Raw genomic sequence first — 14,219 nt, forward strand, 5'->3', positions numbered from 1 at the left:
GGCCATGTGGTGCCAGGAACACAACCTCTACCTCAACGTGATCAAGACAAAGATGATGATTGTGGACTACAGGAATAAGAAGAGGACCGGGCACGCCCCCATTCTCATTGACGTGGCTGTAGTGGAGCAGGTTGAGAGCTTCAAGTTCCTTGGTGTCCACATCACCAACAAACTATCATGGTCCAAGCACACCAAGACAGTCATGAAGAGGGCACAACAAAACCTATCCCCCCTAAGGAGACTGAAAATATTTGGCAATGGTCCTCAGATCCTCAAAAAGTTCTACAGCTGCACCATCGAGAGCATCCTGACTGGTTGCATCACTGCCTGGTATGGCAACTGCTCGGCCTCCGACCGCAAGGCACTACAGAGGGTAGTGCGTACAGCCCAATACATCACTGGGGCCAAGCTTCCTGCCATCCAGGACCTCTATACCTGGCGGTGTCAGAGGAAGGTCCTAGTCATAGACTGTTCTCTCTGCTACCGCACGGCAAGCAGTACCGGAGCGCCAAGTCTAGGTCCAAGATGCTTCTAAACAGCTTCTACCCCCAAGCCATAATACTCCTGAACATCTAATCAGATGGCTACCCAGACTATTTGCTTGTAAGGAAACATTTCACTGTAAGGTCTACACCTGTTGTATTTGGCACATTTGACACATTTTGATTTGATTTAGTTCTATATACTTTTGTGTGGCTTAAATTTGTGTGTAGTGTGTATAGCGTATAGCGGCCTTAATTCAGGTCTTCCTCTGTACACCGACGCATCCATTTCTACAATCAATTAATATATGTATAAAAAACAACTATAGTGGCAGTAAAAAAAAAAAAGACTGCCGTCAACCATTAGTTTGTCCAAAAACATGTGCTTTACTCGGTTACATCTTGCCAGTGACTCCTGCACAGGCCATGATCAAACATCACCCATGATCCTCTGTCACCAAATAGGCTGTACCCCTGAAGTCTCCTCTGGTGAAACCTGCCCATCTAGACTTTGGACGTGTTGATGCAGGCGTTGTGCTTGTTGCGCTGGAGGTGGTGCCAGTACTTGAGCAGTTCGTTGGGTTGAAATTGGTGGGAGGTGATAAGGTGGCTGTACCTGCAGCTGGAGTAGGACACCCGCCAGTGGTTGAACAGGAACTCATTGGGCGGTGGCGTGGGTTCGATCCGCAGCTTGGCCAGGCAGATGCCCACGTAGACGTCCTCCAGATGCAGCCTGCGAATGCCCAGAGAGGCCCTGTAGATCTTCTCCACCAGGTCCCCCGAGAACACGTAGCCAGTTCCTGAGCAGAAGGTGGGGTACCTCTCACTGGGATACAGCTCGGGGGACATGTACCACTTGCTTTCCTTGTTCCTGTTGGGCGTATAGCCCCTCATCAGGTAGCCTGTGAAGTAGTCCCGTTTGGGCTGAATTTCGGGCCGGAGCAGCTTGTGGACGAGATACTCGGTGTTGACAAACATGTCACTGTCTGTCTTCATGACGTAGTTGGCGCCCGGGCAGTGCGCGGCCACCCAGTGCATGCCCATCAGGGTTTTGATGGTCAGGTTGTTGTACGTGTCCATATAGTCCTGCTGGATGATGTCATGGTGCCTCCGGCTCTCTGCCTCCAGGCTGCTCTGCTGCAGGCGGCCCACCTCACCCTCCTTCACGCCCAGCAGGAAGAGCCGGACAAGGCCGGGGACCACACTCTCGTTTCCCCATGTTTGCCGGATGGCCTCCCTGGCCTCCACCTGCTGGGCCTCCGTGACTATCAGCAGTACCAGGAATGGCGCTGGGTCACCCTCCTGGCACTTGTTGGGCTCGTTGATGATGTAAGGGTAGGGTTCCGAGGTCAGCAGGCCCCCTAGCCCGACCTCTCCGCTCAAGCTAGCATTAGTCGCCCTCCATAGAATCTGTGAGGAGCTGTGATTCCCTTTGTCTTTGAAGTGTAGTCCTCCTCCCTCAGTGTAAGCCACTGGGTTCTCCCTCCGCCATGTTGAGCCCTTGAAGCCCAGCAGCCAGTCCTGATGGCTCAGGATGACCAGGACCCCCAGCAACGAGAGGAGAGACAGGAGCCTGGCGATGTGCGTGCAGCAGTGGCGCCGCCTCCACTGCATGGTGGCTGCGTGCACCACCTCACTTGGGCAGCGTTGACACTCGGTCAGGTACTTGTTGTGTGCGAACAAACCTTTATCGCCGATGACAGGGTGACGTGTCGTGGGTTCCTGAGGGAGCTACACCAGGGGTGGTGCATGCTGTATTTCCATTCAAGTCACTTTTGAATTGCTGGTCAGTTGTCAGACCTGCCTGTACGTTTCAACCAGCTTGATGCTCAGAGACGAAGTGCAGTCTTCAACAGAGGCTGATGTTTTTATCTAGGAGAAAAACAACAGTGATATTGTTAACACCCATGCTGAAACCAAACACTTGGTGTGGGGTGACTGAGGGATTGTATTGGTGTGACTCGACCATAACTCTACTACTATTAATCTACTAATGATGAATTAACTATGAGAAGTGTAATCAGCTCTTCAAAGCTTATGAGTCCTGTTTAGCATGTCATTTAGAGATTAGACTGGCTAATGAGTCTCCCTTGCTTTCTGAGAGAGCCGTTGGTAACTGTTATTTACACTATGTAAAACTGGCCGAGTGTCAAACGGGCTGGGTGCGACGCTAACAGTGTCTGGTCTTTGACAGAGTGGAGATCCATTCCAGCTGTTTTCCACCTCTGATGGGTTTGAATTGTGGATTGTATGAAACTCTACACTGTGACTGATTTTGTCACTTACTGACAAGTTTGCATAAAAAAAAAAAAATGTGCTGAAGAAAAGAGAAGTGGTGAGACGAGGCTTCGTGTGTCAGCTTGAGCAGATCTCTTGGCAGGTCAGTGGTGACTCCCTGTCAATGGACCAACACAGACTCATCCGTCAATTGAGCCAGACCAGGCAACGGCTGGGCTGTAAATAGACTATCCAGAACTATAGTACATTGTCTCTCGGTGTACAACAGAAGTGTTGATAAAGCTGCTTGAAAAAAGTTAGCAGTTGCTTGTTGCGTTCCGTTTTTTTTTTTATAGGTCAGCCTTAGCAGATCTCTAGTCAGGTCGGAGATGCCTAACGACATCAATGTAGGAACTCCTCCGTCAATTGAGCCAGACCAGTCAACGGCTATTTACTTAGAGTACACTGGAGGCATTGATAAAGCTGAAAAGTATTAGTTTGCTTGGAGATGAGGAGAACCGGTCTCACTTTGATACTGCTTGTCATACATACATTTAGGGTTATTTGCAGATTTCCTTGTGAAACAGCTCCTGTGTGTGATTTTAAGGTCAATACCTATAGGTGTGGACTAAATAGGGAGCTTCTCTGTCCATCTCTGACAACAACAAAGGGTTGTTTGTGAGTGCACAAGAGGCGCTGAAAAGCCCAATGTTAAGCCCTCATGGACACGTACTTAGGAACACAAAGAAACACTGACACTTACACAACCCAGTGTGTTCTAAACAAAAACAAGGCAGAAACTGTGTACTTAGCAGTTTTTACTACCACTACGCTGTTGAAGAGCGATGTGTGTGAGTATATGTCAGCTGTGTTGGAGCTGGAATTGAGCACGCCGGACCAAAAGACATACCTGTTCCCAGTGCAAGTCGTTTTCGGAGGAGGACTAAGGAATTGCTCTGCACATCTCTCAGGGTACAACAACCACCCTATGCCTCTGCCCAGTGCTGCCCCCAGATTGAATGGTTTAGCTATCTCTTCTCCCTGGCCACCACACACCTTGGCTCAGCTCTCATCACCGTCGCACGGTTACACTTTTCCCACTGTGTGGTTGGCCCAATCATGCAGCCACTGCTTCTATGGATCCCATCCTCAGGTTTGGATGCTGTCGTTCTTCCTCTGCTATGTTTTCTCAGTTCTTCCTCTTACTGTGAACACGCCCACATGCAGAACTGTCCCTCCCTTGGTTTTAGTTCAATATTACTCATTACGAAATTCCCATGAGCACACACTGCTTTTCGGTGTGTGTGTGTGTGTGTGTGTGTGTGTAGAGCACCAGCGCTGCAGTCTCATGTTCAGTGGTGGCTGTGTGCTGCTGCTGATAACTTGAGGCTAGCAGAGCCGTGGAGATGAGATCCAGCAGATCATCGGTACTGCTGCTGAGAGGGGCAAAGGCACTCCGCTCCAGTTGCTCCCTCACGACGTTGCTAGGCAGAGCGCAGGATGAATGAATACCTGCCTGTTCTTTCCTCTGTACGTCTCTGGTTCTCTCACTGCTCTTAGCCTCATCTTTTCTGCCCTCGTGTTTCCTCTTTCGCTCGCTATCTCTCTTTCTCACTCGCTCTCTCTGGTGGGGGGTACTGAGGGTTGTTTTCTCTGTACAGTCTGATAGACAGCTGCAGGCTTGGTGATAGTATGCTCCACGTCTCACACACCACCCGCGGCTCTAAAAGAGGAGGGCTCCTGAACTATTAATTCCCACACCTCCGACGGAGGACAAAAGGATTTCTCTGAGGGGAGGGCTACAGTGCTCCCCTCCCAAGGCATGTAGTCAGTCTCATAAGCTGATCTTCGCCAGAGCATTTGGAGGGACTCCAAACCTTAAGCTCAATGCCTTTTTTTCCCTTTACCGGAGTGGCAGTTGTAACTGTAGCATGTTCTCACTGGAGCACAACAAAATGCTATTTCACCCTGCCACCCTTGCTTTATCTCTCAATTCTCTCCCCTCAGGTTTTTGTGTGCGAGTGGGACGTGAGAAGCTTCTAGTGGGGTGGAATATGGAGGTGCCCATTGTGGTGTTTTGAGGCTAAAATGGCACCACACGCGCACACACCAAGAGGAGTCAGCTCAGACAGATCCAACTCAGAGAAGCCCAGCTCAGGAGCTCCATCAGCAGCAGATTTTAAATTAGAATGGAAAATGAATGTTTTTTGCAACAGATGTTAGTGTATCGCATCGATTCTTTACTCTATTCAAACCGAATTAAAACGTATCAGAGCCCATGTATCTAGATGTGTAATTGAATCGTCTTAAAAGGGAAATATGCACGTCCCTAATGAATATGTTAGAGACCACTCCCAGTTGGATGGGACTTGCCTTCCTCCTGCCAATATGTAGGGTTGGATCTTCATTCATCAGGCTGTAGGTAGTGCTGTGACGGTGTACCCATAGGAGCAAAGCAGGAAGTAAAAGCTGGAAGTTTACCCATCAATGTTTGCTGTTGATTAAACTCAACTGACATTATAAAAAAAATACATTCCATTGCATGAGCCACATCAGTTAACATCATTTGAATGAACATTCTATATTACCATGGAAATTATTGGATCACAATACCAGGCAGCCATTGCTTGGAGAAGTGGGTAGCTGCTGCCCGATATGGCAAAAGCAAAGGAGTGGGTGTCGAAAGCACTCTGCTATAGGTTAGACTATTACATTTACATTTTAGTCATTTAGCAGACGCTCTTATCCAGAGCGACTTACAGTTAGTGAGTGCATACATTATTTTTTTCATTTTTTTTTCATACTGGCCCCCCGTGGGAATCGAACCCACAACCCTGGTGTTGCAAACTCAGTTGCTGGACAGTAGTGCTTGTCCAGCGGGAGCGAAGGGCACCGTTTCCTGATGTTGTCTTTCATGCCCTCCCCATTGACTAGTAGAGCGTATATATCAAGGTGCCATCTAGATGGTTATCAATAGTAGTTATTTCTTGTGTAGGCTGCTATCCTACTTTTGTTGTTGTAATTATAGTTTTTATTGTTTCCTTTCACGATATAACAACAATGCAATTTAATTACATTTGGCATTAAACAGTGACAGACATGAATATACAGTGACAGACATGAATATACAGTGCATTCGGAAAGCACCCAGACCCCCACCACACCCCACCCTGCCACGCCACAACCCCACTCCAAAACGGACCAAATAAAAAACCTTCCTTATCAATCAACACACAACACCCCACAATGACAATTCGAAAACAGCTCCCCAAACCGGGCACCGCGTGCCAACCGACAAAAAAAAAATGATATACCTAATCCATTCTAACAAAACAAAAGACCCTACCCGTGTTCTATGCATGTCTGTAGTCTATCAGGCCATTACATATTGTTTTCTATGTCTGAGAGAGAATGGCCCCAGATGTCAGAAAAGTTATCGCGTTCACCATTCATTTTATAAATCAATCTTTTTCATATGAAGCTGTTTCTGCCAAGGCTATATACCATTCCTTATATGAGGGAGGATCCTTCTCCCTCCAGTGTCTCAATATGACTCTTTTGGCTGTGGTTAGAGCAACTTTTAGCCAGTTTTAACATGAGCTTCTCAGTCTTTCGATATCCTTTTGTTAAATTCAGTAATAGCAAAGCAGGATTTCCAAGTATTGTGGTACCCAGAATATCCCCAATCTTTTCCATTACCTTCTGCCAAAAGGTAAGCAAGCTTGGACAGTTACAGAACATCATGTCACCTGTACTTCTCCAGCATAGGTTAGATTCTATCAAACATATTCTGTTCAACCTCGGAAGAGTCCAATAAATCCTATTGAACACTTTTAAATTGAATCAGCTTGGACCGGGCATCTCTCATAGGGAGGAGCATCTGTTGTACTATTATATTCCATTCCTCCTCTCCAAATGTTACCTCCAAGTCTTTTTCCCATACAGCCTTTAGGCCTTACAAGTTCCATTAAATCCACCTAATAAGGTGGCATATATATATATATATAAACTCAGTAATAATTTTGTCTATGGATTTAAAAGTATAGACAGGTATGGATAGTGGTAACATGCTGATGATGTAATTCAGTGTAGGCGCTATGACCATCTTTATAACCTGTAACCTACGCCATAATCAGATTTGTAGCTTATCCCAGCTCTTAAACTGGAGTTTAATTTTGTTCAATAGTGGGTCAAGGTTTTCAGAAATCATGTTCTCTAGACCAGGATTTAAAGCGATCCCCAGGTACCTCAAGTTTTTAGGGACCCATTGAAACCTCCAGCTGAGGAAGTAATTTCTCAGACAATGTTTTGATAGGGGCATTACTTCAGTTTTGGTCAATTTTAATGTTGATGTGGTTGTTACTGACAAGGAGCACATGGCTGAGCTCTTTAATCACCACTTCATTAAGTCAGGATTCCTATTTGACTCAGCCATGCATCTTTGCCCGTCCAACATTTCCTCATCTCCCAGCCCTTCTAATGCAACTAGCCCCGCTGCTCCTCCCTCTCTTTTTCTCCCGCTACAAAGTTTCTCCCTGCTAGCGGTCACTGTGTCTGAGGTGCTAAAGGAGCTCCTTAAACTTGACCCCCAAAAAATATCTGGGTCAGATGGTTTAGCTCCTTTCTTCTTTAAGGTTGTAGCCCCTATCATCACCGAGCCTGTCTCTGACCTTTTTAACCTTTCTCTCCTCTCTGGGGAGGTTTCCATTGCTTGGAAGGCAGCCATGGTGCTTCCTTAATTTATAGGGGAGATCAAGCTATTTCTATTTTGCCCTGTTTATCAAAAGTGTTGGAAAAACTTATCAATAATCAACTGACTGGCTTTCTTGATGTCTATAGTATTCTCTCTGGTTTGCAATCTGGTTTCCGCTCAGGTTATGGATGTGTCACTGCAACCTTAAAGGTCCTAAATGATGTCACCATTGCCCTTAATTCTAAGCAATGTTGTGCTGCTATTTTTATTGACTTGGCCAAAGCTTTTGATACGGTACCATTCCATTCTTGTGGGCCGGCTAAGGAGTATTGGTGTCTCTGAGGGGTCTTTGGCCTGGTTTGCTAACTACCTCTCTCAAAGAGTGCAGTGTATAAAGTCAGAACATCTGCTGTCTCAGCCACTGCCTGTCACCAAGGGAGTACCCTAAGGCTCGATCCTAGGCCCCATGCTCTTCTCAATTTACATCAACAACATAGCTCAGGCAGTAGGAAGCTCTCTCATCCATTTTATATGCAGATGATGGTCTTATACTCAGCTGGCCCCTCCCCGGATTTTGTGTTAAACGCTCTACAACAAAGCTTTCTTAGTGTCCAACAAGCTTTGTCTGCCCTTAACCTTGTTCTGAACCCCTCCAAAACAAAGGTAATGTGGTTTGGTAAGAAGAATGTCCCTCTCCCCACCGGTGTGATTACTACCTCTGAGGGTTTAGAGCTTGAGGTAGTCACCACATACAAGTACTTGGGAGTATGGCTAGATGGTACCCTGTTCTTCTCTCAGCACATATCAAAGCTGCAGGCTAAGGTTAAATCTAGACTTGGTTTCCTCTATCGTAATCGCTCCTCTTTCACCCCAGCTGCCAAACTAACCCTGATTCAGATCACCATCCTACCCATGCTAGATTACGGAGAAGTAATTTATAGATCGGCAGGTAAGGGTGCTCTCGAGCGGCTAGATGTTCTTTACCATTCGGCCATCAGATTTGCCACCAATGCTCCTTATAGGACACATCACTGCACTCTATCATCCTCTGTAAACTGGTCATCTCTGTATACCTGTCGCAAGACCCACTGGTTGATGCTTATCTATAAAACCCTCTTAGGCCTCACTCCCCCCTATCTGAGATACCTACTGCAGCCCTCATCCTCCACATACAAATTTGTTCTTAACTCACTTGCCTAGTTAACTAAAGGTGAAAAAAAAAAAATATTATTGCCCGATATCTCTGAAAATGCATTTACTAGGTCCAGTAAAGGTGATATGGGGAGTTGGGGGTCTGACATTAATAGTAATATGTTGTCTGCATAATGCAGTAGTTTATTCTCCCTACCTCCCATAGTAACCCCTTTGATTGACTGATGCAGCCTAATGGCTTCGGCTAATGGTTCTAATGCTATAATACATAGGAGAGCTGAGAGAGAGTCACCTTGTCTCGTGCCTCGTCCTACTGAAAATGGAGATGATCGTAGTCCGTTAGTGACTATGGATTTGGGGTCGTTGTACATAAGTTGAAAATATTCTGAAAGCCCTGTCCAAATCCAAATGTATTTATTATATAATGCAGGTAGTCCTAGCCCACCCTATCAAAGGCTTTCTCTGCGTCTAGGGATAATCTGAAGTATCCAAATATTTTGCCTTCCAGATTACATGCAATAGGCGTCTAAGATAATCAGATGAAGTTCTGCCTTTTACAAATCCAACCTGGTCTGGATTTATGATTTTCTTAATGATATGATTCACCCTCATAGCCAGAAGTTTTGTAAACAATTTTCCATCACAATTTATCAAAGAAATTGGGCAGTAGCTCCCACACTCATAGAGGATCCTTTCCCTTTTTGAGGATTAGGGTGAATACTGCATCACTCATAGAAGATGGGAGCTCACCTGTGTCAATCAATGTATTAAATCTTTTCAATATTCAACATACCATCCTCTTATCACTCAAAGTAAGCATTAGATTTGAGCTTCTATCAAAAGGAGGTTCTATCAAATTACATTATTATAATAAATCATAATAAAGGTTATACTTCTATTAACTACATAATTATAATGAATCACAATAAAGCTCAAATCTACTATCAAAAGGTTCTAATCAACGGCATTGAGTATATAAAATACACACATACGCAAGGATCTGTAGATTCAGAGGTTAATAAATCTCAATGTTAACCATTGTTTCCATATCTCTTACCACAATCGGGTTGGGTTGACCTGATGTCCCTGGGACATCGACTTAGTCAAATATAAAACCCTGTTGTTGAACAATTCTGCTAAGACCTTCAAAAGGTTTGTGCTGGGTCATCAGCTCAGTGTTCCACATAATGGCAACAGGCTTAAGGGTTTAGATGACCTTACCCTCAAAACAACCTTCAATCATTACTCATCGTCCGTATCTACAGGGGGAAATGGGAGCTCATCCAGAGTTGGCGGCTTATTAGTTTCACCATCCTCTGGAGGAGCAGAAAACATGATAGCTGCTGAAATCTTACCAGCCAGAGAGGCACAGATCGCCTTACAGCATGTTAATAACAAAATTAAGCAAATTAAACAAAAAAAACACACACTGCATCCCATTGGGCAATTTCTGGTTTTGGGGAATTATTCTTAGCAACAGTGGCAATGTATTCGGCAAGATCAGTCACAATTAGAAGAGTGATCTGGGACAAAGTACAACATTCATCGCAAATGATTGCACAAGTGCCCCCTTGACCTGCCAAAAGATAGTCAAGAGCCAATTTACACAATTATTTTAGTATTGCCAATTTCCTCTGCGTCTCTAGAGATCTCTCTGAATTTGGTCATATTGACTTTCACAGGGAAGAGAGAGAACACGTTATAACAGTTTCATACCATCCTTGATAAGAATGAGATTGGGGCAAGGTTAGCCCAAGCTACAATCTAGTGGCTCTCCTCACATTTTAGTGGAATAGCTCGGTCTCTAGAAGCCTTGCCTTTCCAAATCATAATTATAACTATTGATAAATTATCCAACCCAAATTTAGAATGACAGTCCTTAGTGCTTCATGTTGGTTCTATCACTTTAATTTAAGACCCTCAACTTAACACAAACCGATACTGGCAGAATGTACATTTACATTGACATACAGTATATTCATCTTATGTTTATTTTCTCATCACTTGTGGTAATGACAGATTGGTGTCTCAATGCATTCTTAGCCGAAATGACCATACATTTCGCAGTGTGCAGACCTCAACAATCAACCTGATACCCCTGGGGACTGGTAATTCCCCCTTTGGACACATGACTCACATCGTGATTTATGCATCCAAAAAAACAACAGCACTGCCTGTGAAATCAAAATAACAAATACAATTTGAATAACAACCCTTGATGACTCCATCTTAACTTAATTGGATTCCATAAAGTAATGGGAAATAGACTAGAGACAGGTGTCCCTCATTCAGGGGCAGTGCTCTCTCTCTGTCCTTCTCGTGGTCCGAATCACACATGGGACTGTTGATTAATTATAAACTTCTTCTAATTATTAGTGTTTACATACAGTGAAGGGAAAAAGTATTTGATCCCCTGCTGATTTTGTACGTTTGCCCACTGACAAAGACATGATCAGTCTATAATTTTAATGGTAGGTTTATTTGAGCAGTGAGAGACAGAATAACAACAAAAAAATCCAGAAAAACGCATGTAAAATTTTTTATAAATTGATTTGCATTTTAATGAGGGAAATAAGTGTTTGACCCCTCTGCAAAACATTACTTAGTACTTGGTGGTAAACCCTTGTTGGCAATCACAGAGGTCAGATGTTTCTTGTAGTTGGCCATCAGGTTTGCACACATCTCAGGGATTTTGTTCCACTCCTCTTTACAGATCTTCTCCAAGTCATTAAGGTTTTGAGGCTGACGTTTGGCAACTCGAACCTTCAGCTCCATCCACAGATTTTCTATGGGATTAAGGTCTGGAGACTGGCTAGGCCACTCCAGGACCTTAATGTGCTTCTTCTTGAGCCACTCCTTTGTTGCCTTGGCCGTGTGTTTTGGGTCATTGTCATGCTGGAATACCCATCCACGACCCATTTTCAATGCCCTGGCTGAGGGAAGGAGGTTCTCACCCAAGATTTGACTGTACATGGCCCCGTCCATTGTCCCTTTTGATGCGGTGAAGTTGTCCTGTCCCCTTAGCAGAAAAACACCCCCAAAGCATAATGTTTCCACCTCCATGTTTGACGGTGGGGATGGTGTTCTTGGGGTCATAGGCAGCATCCCTCCTCCAAACACGGTGAGTTGAGTTGATGCCAAAGAGCTCGTTTTTGGTCTCATCTGACGACAACACTTTCACCCAGTTCTCCTCTGAATCATTCAGATGTTCATTGGAAAACTTCAGACGGGCCTGTATATGTGCTTTCTTGAGCAGGGGGACCTTGCGGGGCGCTGCAGGATTTCAGTCCTTCACGGCGTAGTGTGTTACCAATTGTTTTCTTGGTGACTATGGTCCCAGCTGCCTTGAGATCATTGACAAGATCCTCCCGTGTAGTTCTGGGATGATTCCTCACCCTTCTCATGATCATTGCAACTCCACGAGGTGATCTTGCATGGAGCCCCAGGCCGAGGGAGATTGACAGTTATTTTGTGTTTCTTCCATTTGCGAATAATCGCACCAACTGTTGTCACCTTCTCACCAAGCTGCTTGGCGATGGTCTTGTAGCCCATTCCAGCCTTGTGTAGGTCTACAATCTTGTCCCTGACATCCTTGGAGAGCTCTTTGGTCTTGGCCATGGTGGAGAGTTTGGAATCTGATTGATTGATTGCTTCTGTGGACAGGTGTCTTTTATACAGGTAACAAGCTGAGATTAGGAGCACTCCCTTTAAGATTGTGCTCCTAATCTCAGCTCGTTACCTGTATAAAAGACACCTGGGAGCCAGAAATCTTTCTGATTGAGAGGGGGTCAAATACTTATTTCCCTCATTAAAATGCAAATCAATTTATAACATTTCCGACATGCATTTTTCTGGATTTGTGTTGTTGTTATTCTGTCTCTCACTGTTCAAATAAACCTACCATAAAAATTATAGACTGATCATTTCTTTGTCAGTGGGCAAACGTACAAAATCAGCAGGGGATCAAATACTTTTTTCCCTTACTGTAGCCCATTTAAATCTCACCCAATGTCTCCAGTCTTTCTAGTGAGGGTGATCAGGCCTCACCAGGAAGTCAGAACAGAGGTCAGTCAGCCCTATTAAGTGAGTGTTTGTTTTCCTGTACCTCAGGCATTATTTAAAGATATTTCAAACATTTTGTGTATCAGGTTTGCATTGGGTTTTTCAGTACATTTCTTCTAATCAAGAGAATTGACATGTGTGCACCCAAAACTCTGACAATAGAAACTTCAGAAAATGTCATTTGTGTACAGTATCCTAAAACCAAAATAAAGACCCCACACAATAAATCAGAGTATTAACCACTAACAAATATTCATTAACAGGTGGGTTGTGTGTGGGTGCTGGCTTGTGTATGTAGGGAAAAAAACAAACAAAATGGCCAGGCCTTACTTTATTTGGGAGCTTCCTTAACAGCTGGATCCGGGTACCTTTAACTGCTCTCCCAAGGCACTTGCCTTAGGAAGCCTTTCAAAGGAGAGATACAGAATCATTGATAAACATGAAAAAAACACTTGGTAGCGGACATTCCATCAGTCGTATACAGAATTATACTTAAGACACATCGAATAGGCACCTTCTAAAGTAAACAATCCCAGAGCCCCTCTCTTGTAATCATTGTAAATTTGACCTGTTGTGTTGACATGGAATTCTGTACAAACTGTCCCTAATTTCCCCACTGTCTCGATTCCAGCCTGTTTGAGTTCAGTGTGTACTGCCGGCTATCTATTGTTTCACAGGAAGGTTATCTCTAGCCCAAACAACAGATGGCATAAACACGAGAGCAGTGGACCAGGCCTTTACAAGTGAGCGGCCTCTAATTTAACATCAATCCCTCATTACCCCATGTGCATCTTCAACGATTCTCTTGTCGTTACTTGCTATGCACAAAATGTATCTTCAACGGTTCTCTTGCCGCTACTTGCTATACATATAAATAACACCCCGTATTCGAAAATACCTTGTTATTTTGTAGTGGCTGCAGACCACGTCGACGTTTCTTATAAATGCCTAGAGACAGCTGTCAGCGGGGCTTTCCATGGTACCGTTACGCCCTCGCTCTAGTTCTCATAAAACTAGTGAATAGTCTTCCGTGGTCCTCTGTAGCTCAGCTGGTAGAGCATGGCGCTTGTAACGCCAAGTTAGTGGGTTCGATCCCCGGGACCACCCATACACAAAAAATAATAATGTATGCACCCATGACTGTAAGTCGCTTTGGATAAAAGCGGCTGCTAAATGGCATATTTTATTATTATTATTATTATTATTATTATTATTCTCTCTATAAGACAATGGGTACCTTTTTATGTGTTACTCGCCGTACTTTTATTTTGTATCATATTTTTTCTACAGATTCATTTAAATTAACTTACTGAAATCAGTTGCCGTCCCTCAATTGTTTGCGGTTGATGTGTCTCCTAGGAAGCTCACAGTAATGGTCTGTTCTGGGCGGGTCTCGTCGTCTTTTGGTCAGACGGGAATTTCCCTCACGCTTCATAAAATGCACCACCGGTTTTCTTCGCAGACCAACCACTGGAAAGCTCCGCAGGCAGACTCAATAATTCTGTTCGTTGATGCCAAATTGTTGTGGAAATTCTTACACAGGGACACTGTCTAAGTCAATCTTAAATGAATCATTGTTTGTCAGCACGCTGAAGAGGTTCCAACAAACTTAA

At 44.3% G+C, this 14,219-nt stretch overlaps 2 protein-coding genes across 3 annotated transcripts in view; one reads left to right on the plus strand and one right to left on the minus strand.

Moving 5' to 3' along the window:
* The window catches only part of LOC121580682 (parafibromin), a 54,101-nt gene that overhangs the window by 16,058 nt on the left and 23,824 nt on the right, over window positions 1-14,219 (plus strand). The window lies entirely within an intron of this gene.
* Window positions 846-4,366, minus strand: LOC121580683 (beta-1,3-galactosyltransferase 2). Its single transcript, XM_041895668.2, has 2 exons — window positions 3,610-4,366; window positions 846-2,354 (listed from the first exon to the last, which is right to left on the minus strand). Exon 2 carries the CDS (start codon window positions 2,094-2,096, stop codon window positions 987-989), a length of 1,110 nt encoding a protein of 369 aa, XP_041751602.1. The 5' UTR covers window positions 2,097-2,354; window positions 3,610-4,366; the 3' UTR covers window positions 846-986.

Source organism: Coregonus clupeaformis, chromosome 14 (genome assembly GCF_020615455.1).
Source record: "Coregonus clupeaformis isolate EN_2021a chromosome 14, ASM2061545v1, whole genome shotgun sequence".
NCBI lineage: Eukaryota > Metazoa > Chordata > Actinopteri > Salmoniformes > Salmonidae > Coregonus > Coregonus clupeaformis.

What these genes read in the sequence shown, in the direction of transcription:
- LOC121580683 (XM_041895668.2), bottom strand. Translation starts at nt 2,096, where the DNA reads ATGCAGTGGAGGCGGCGCCACTGCTGCACGCACATCGCCAGGCTCCTG.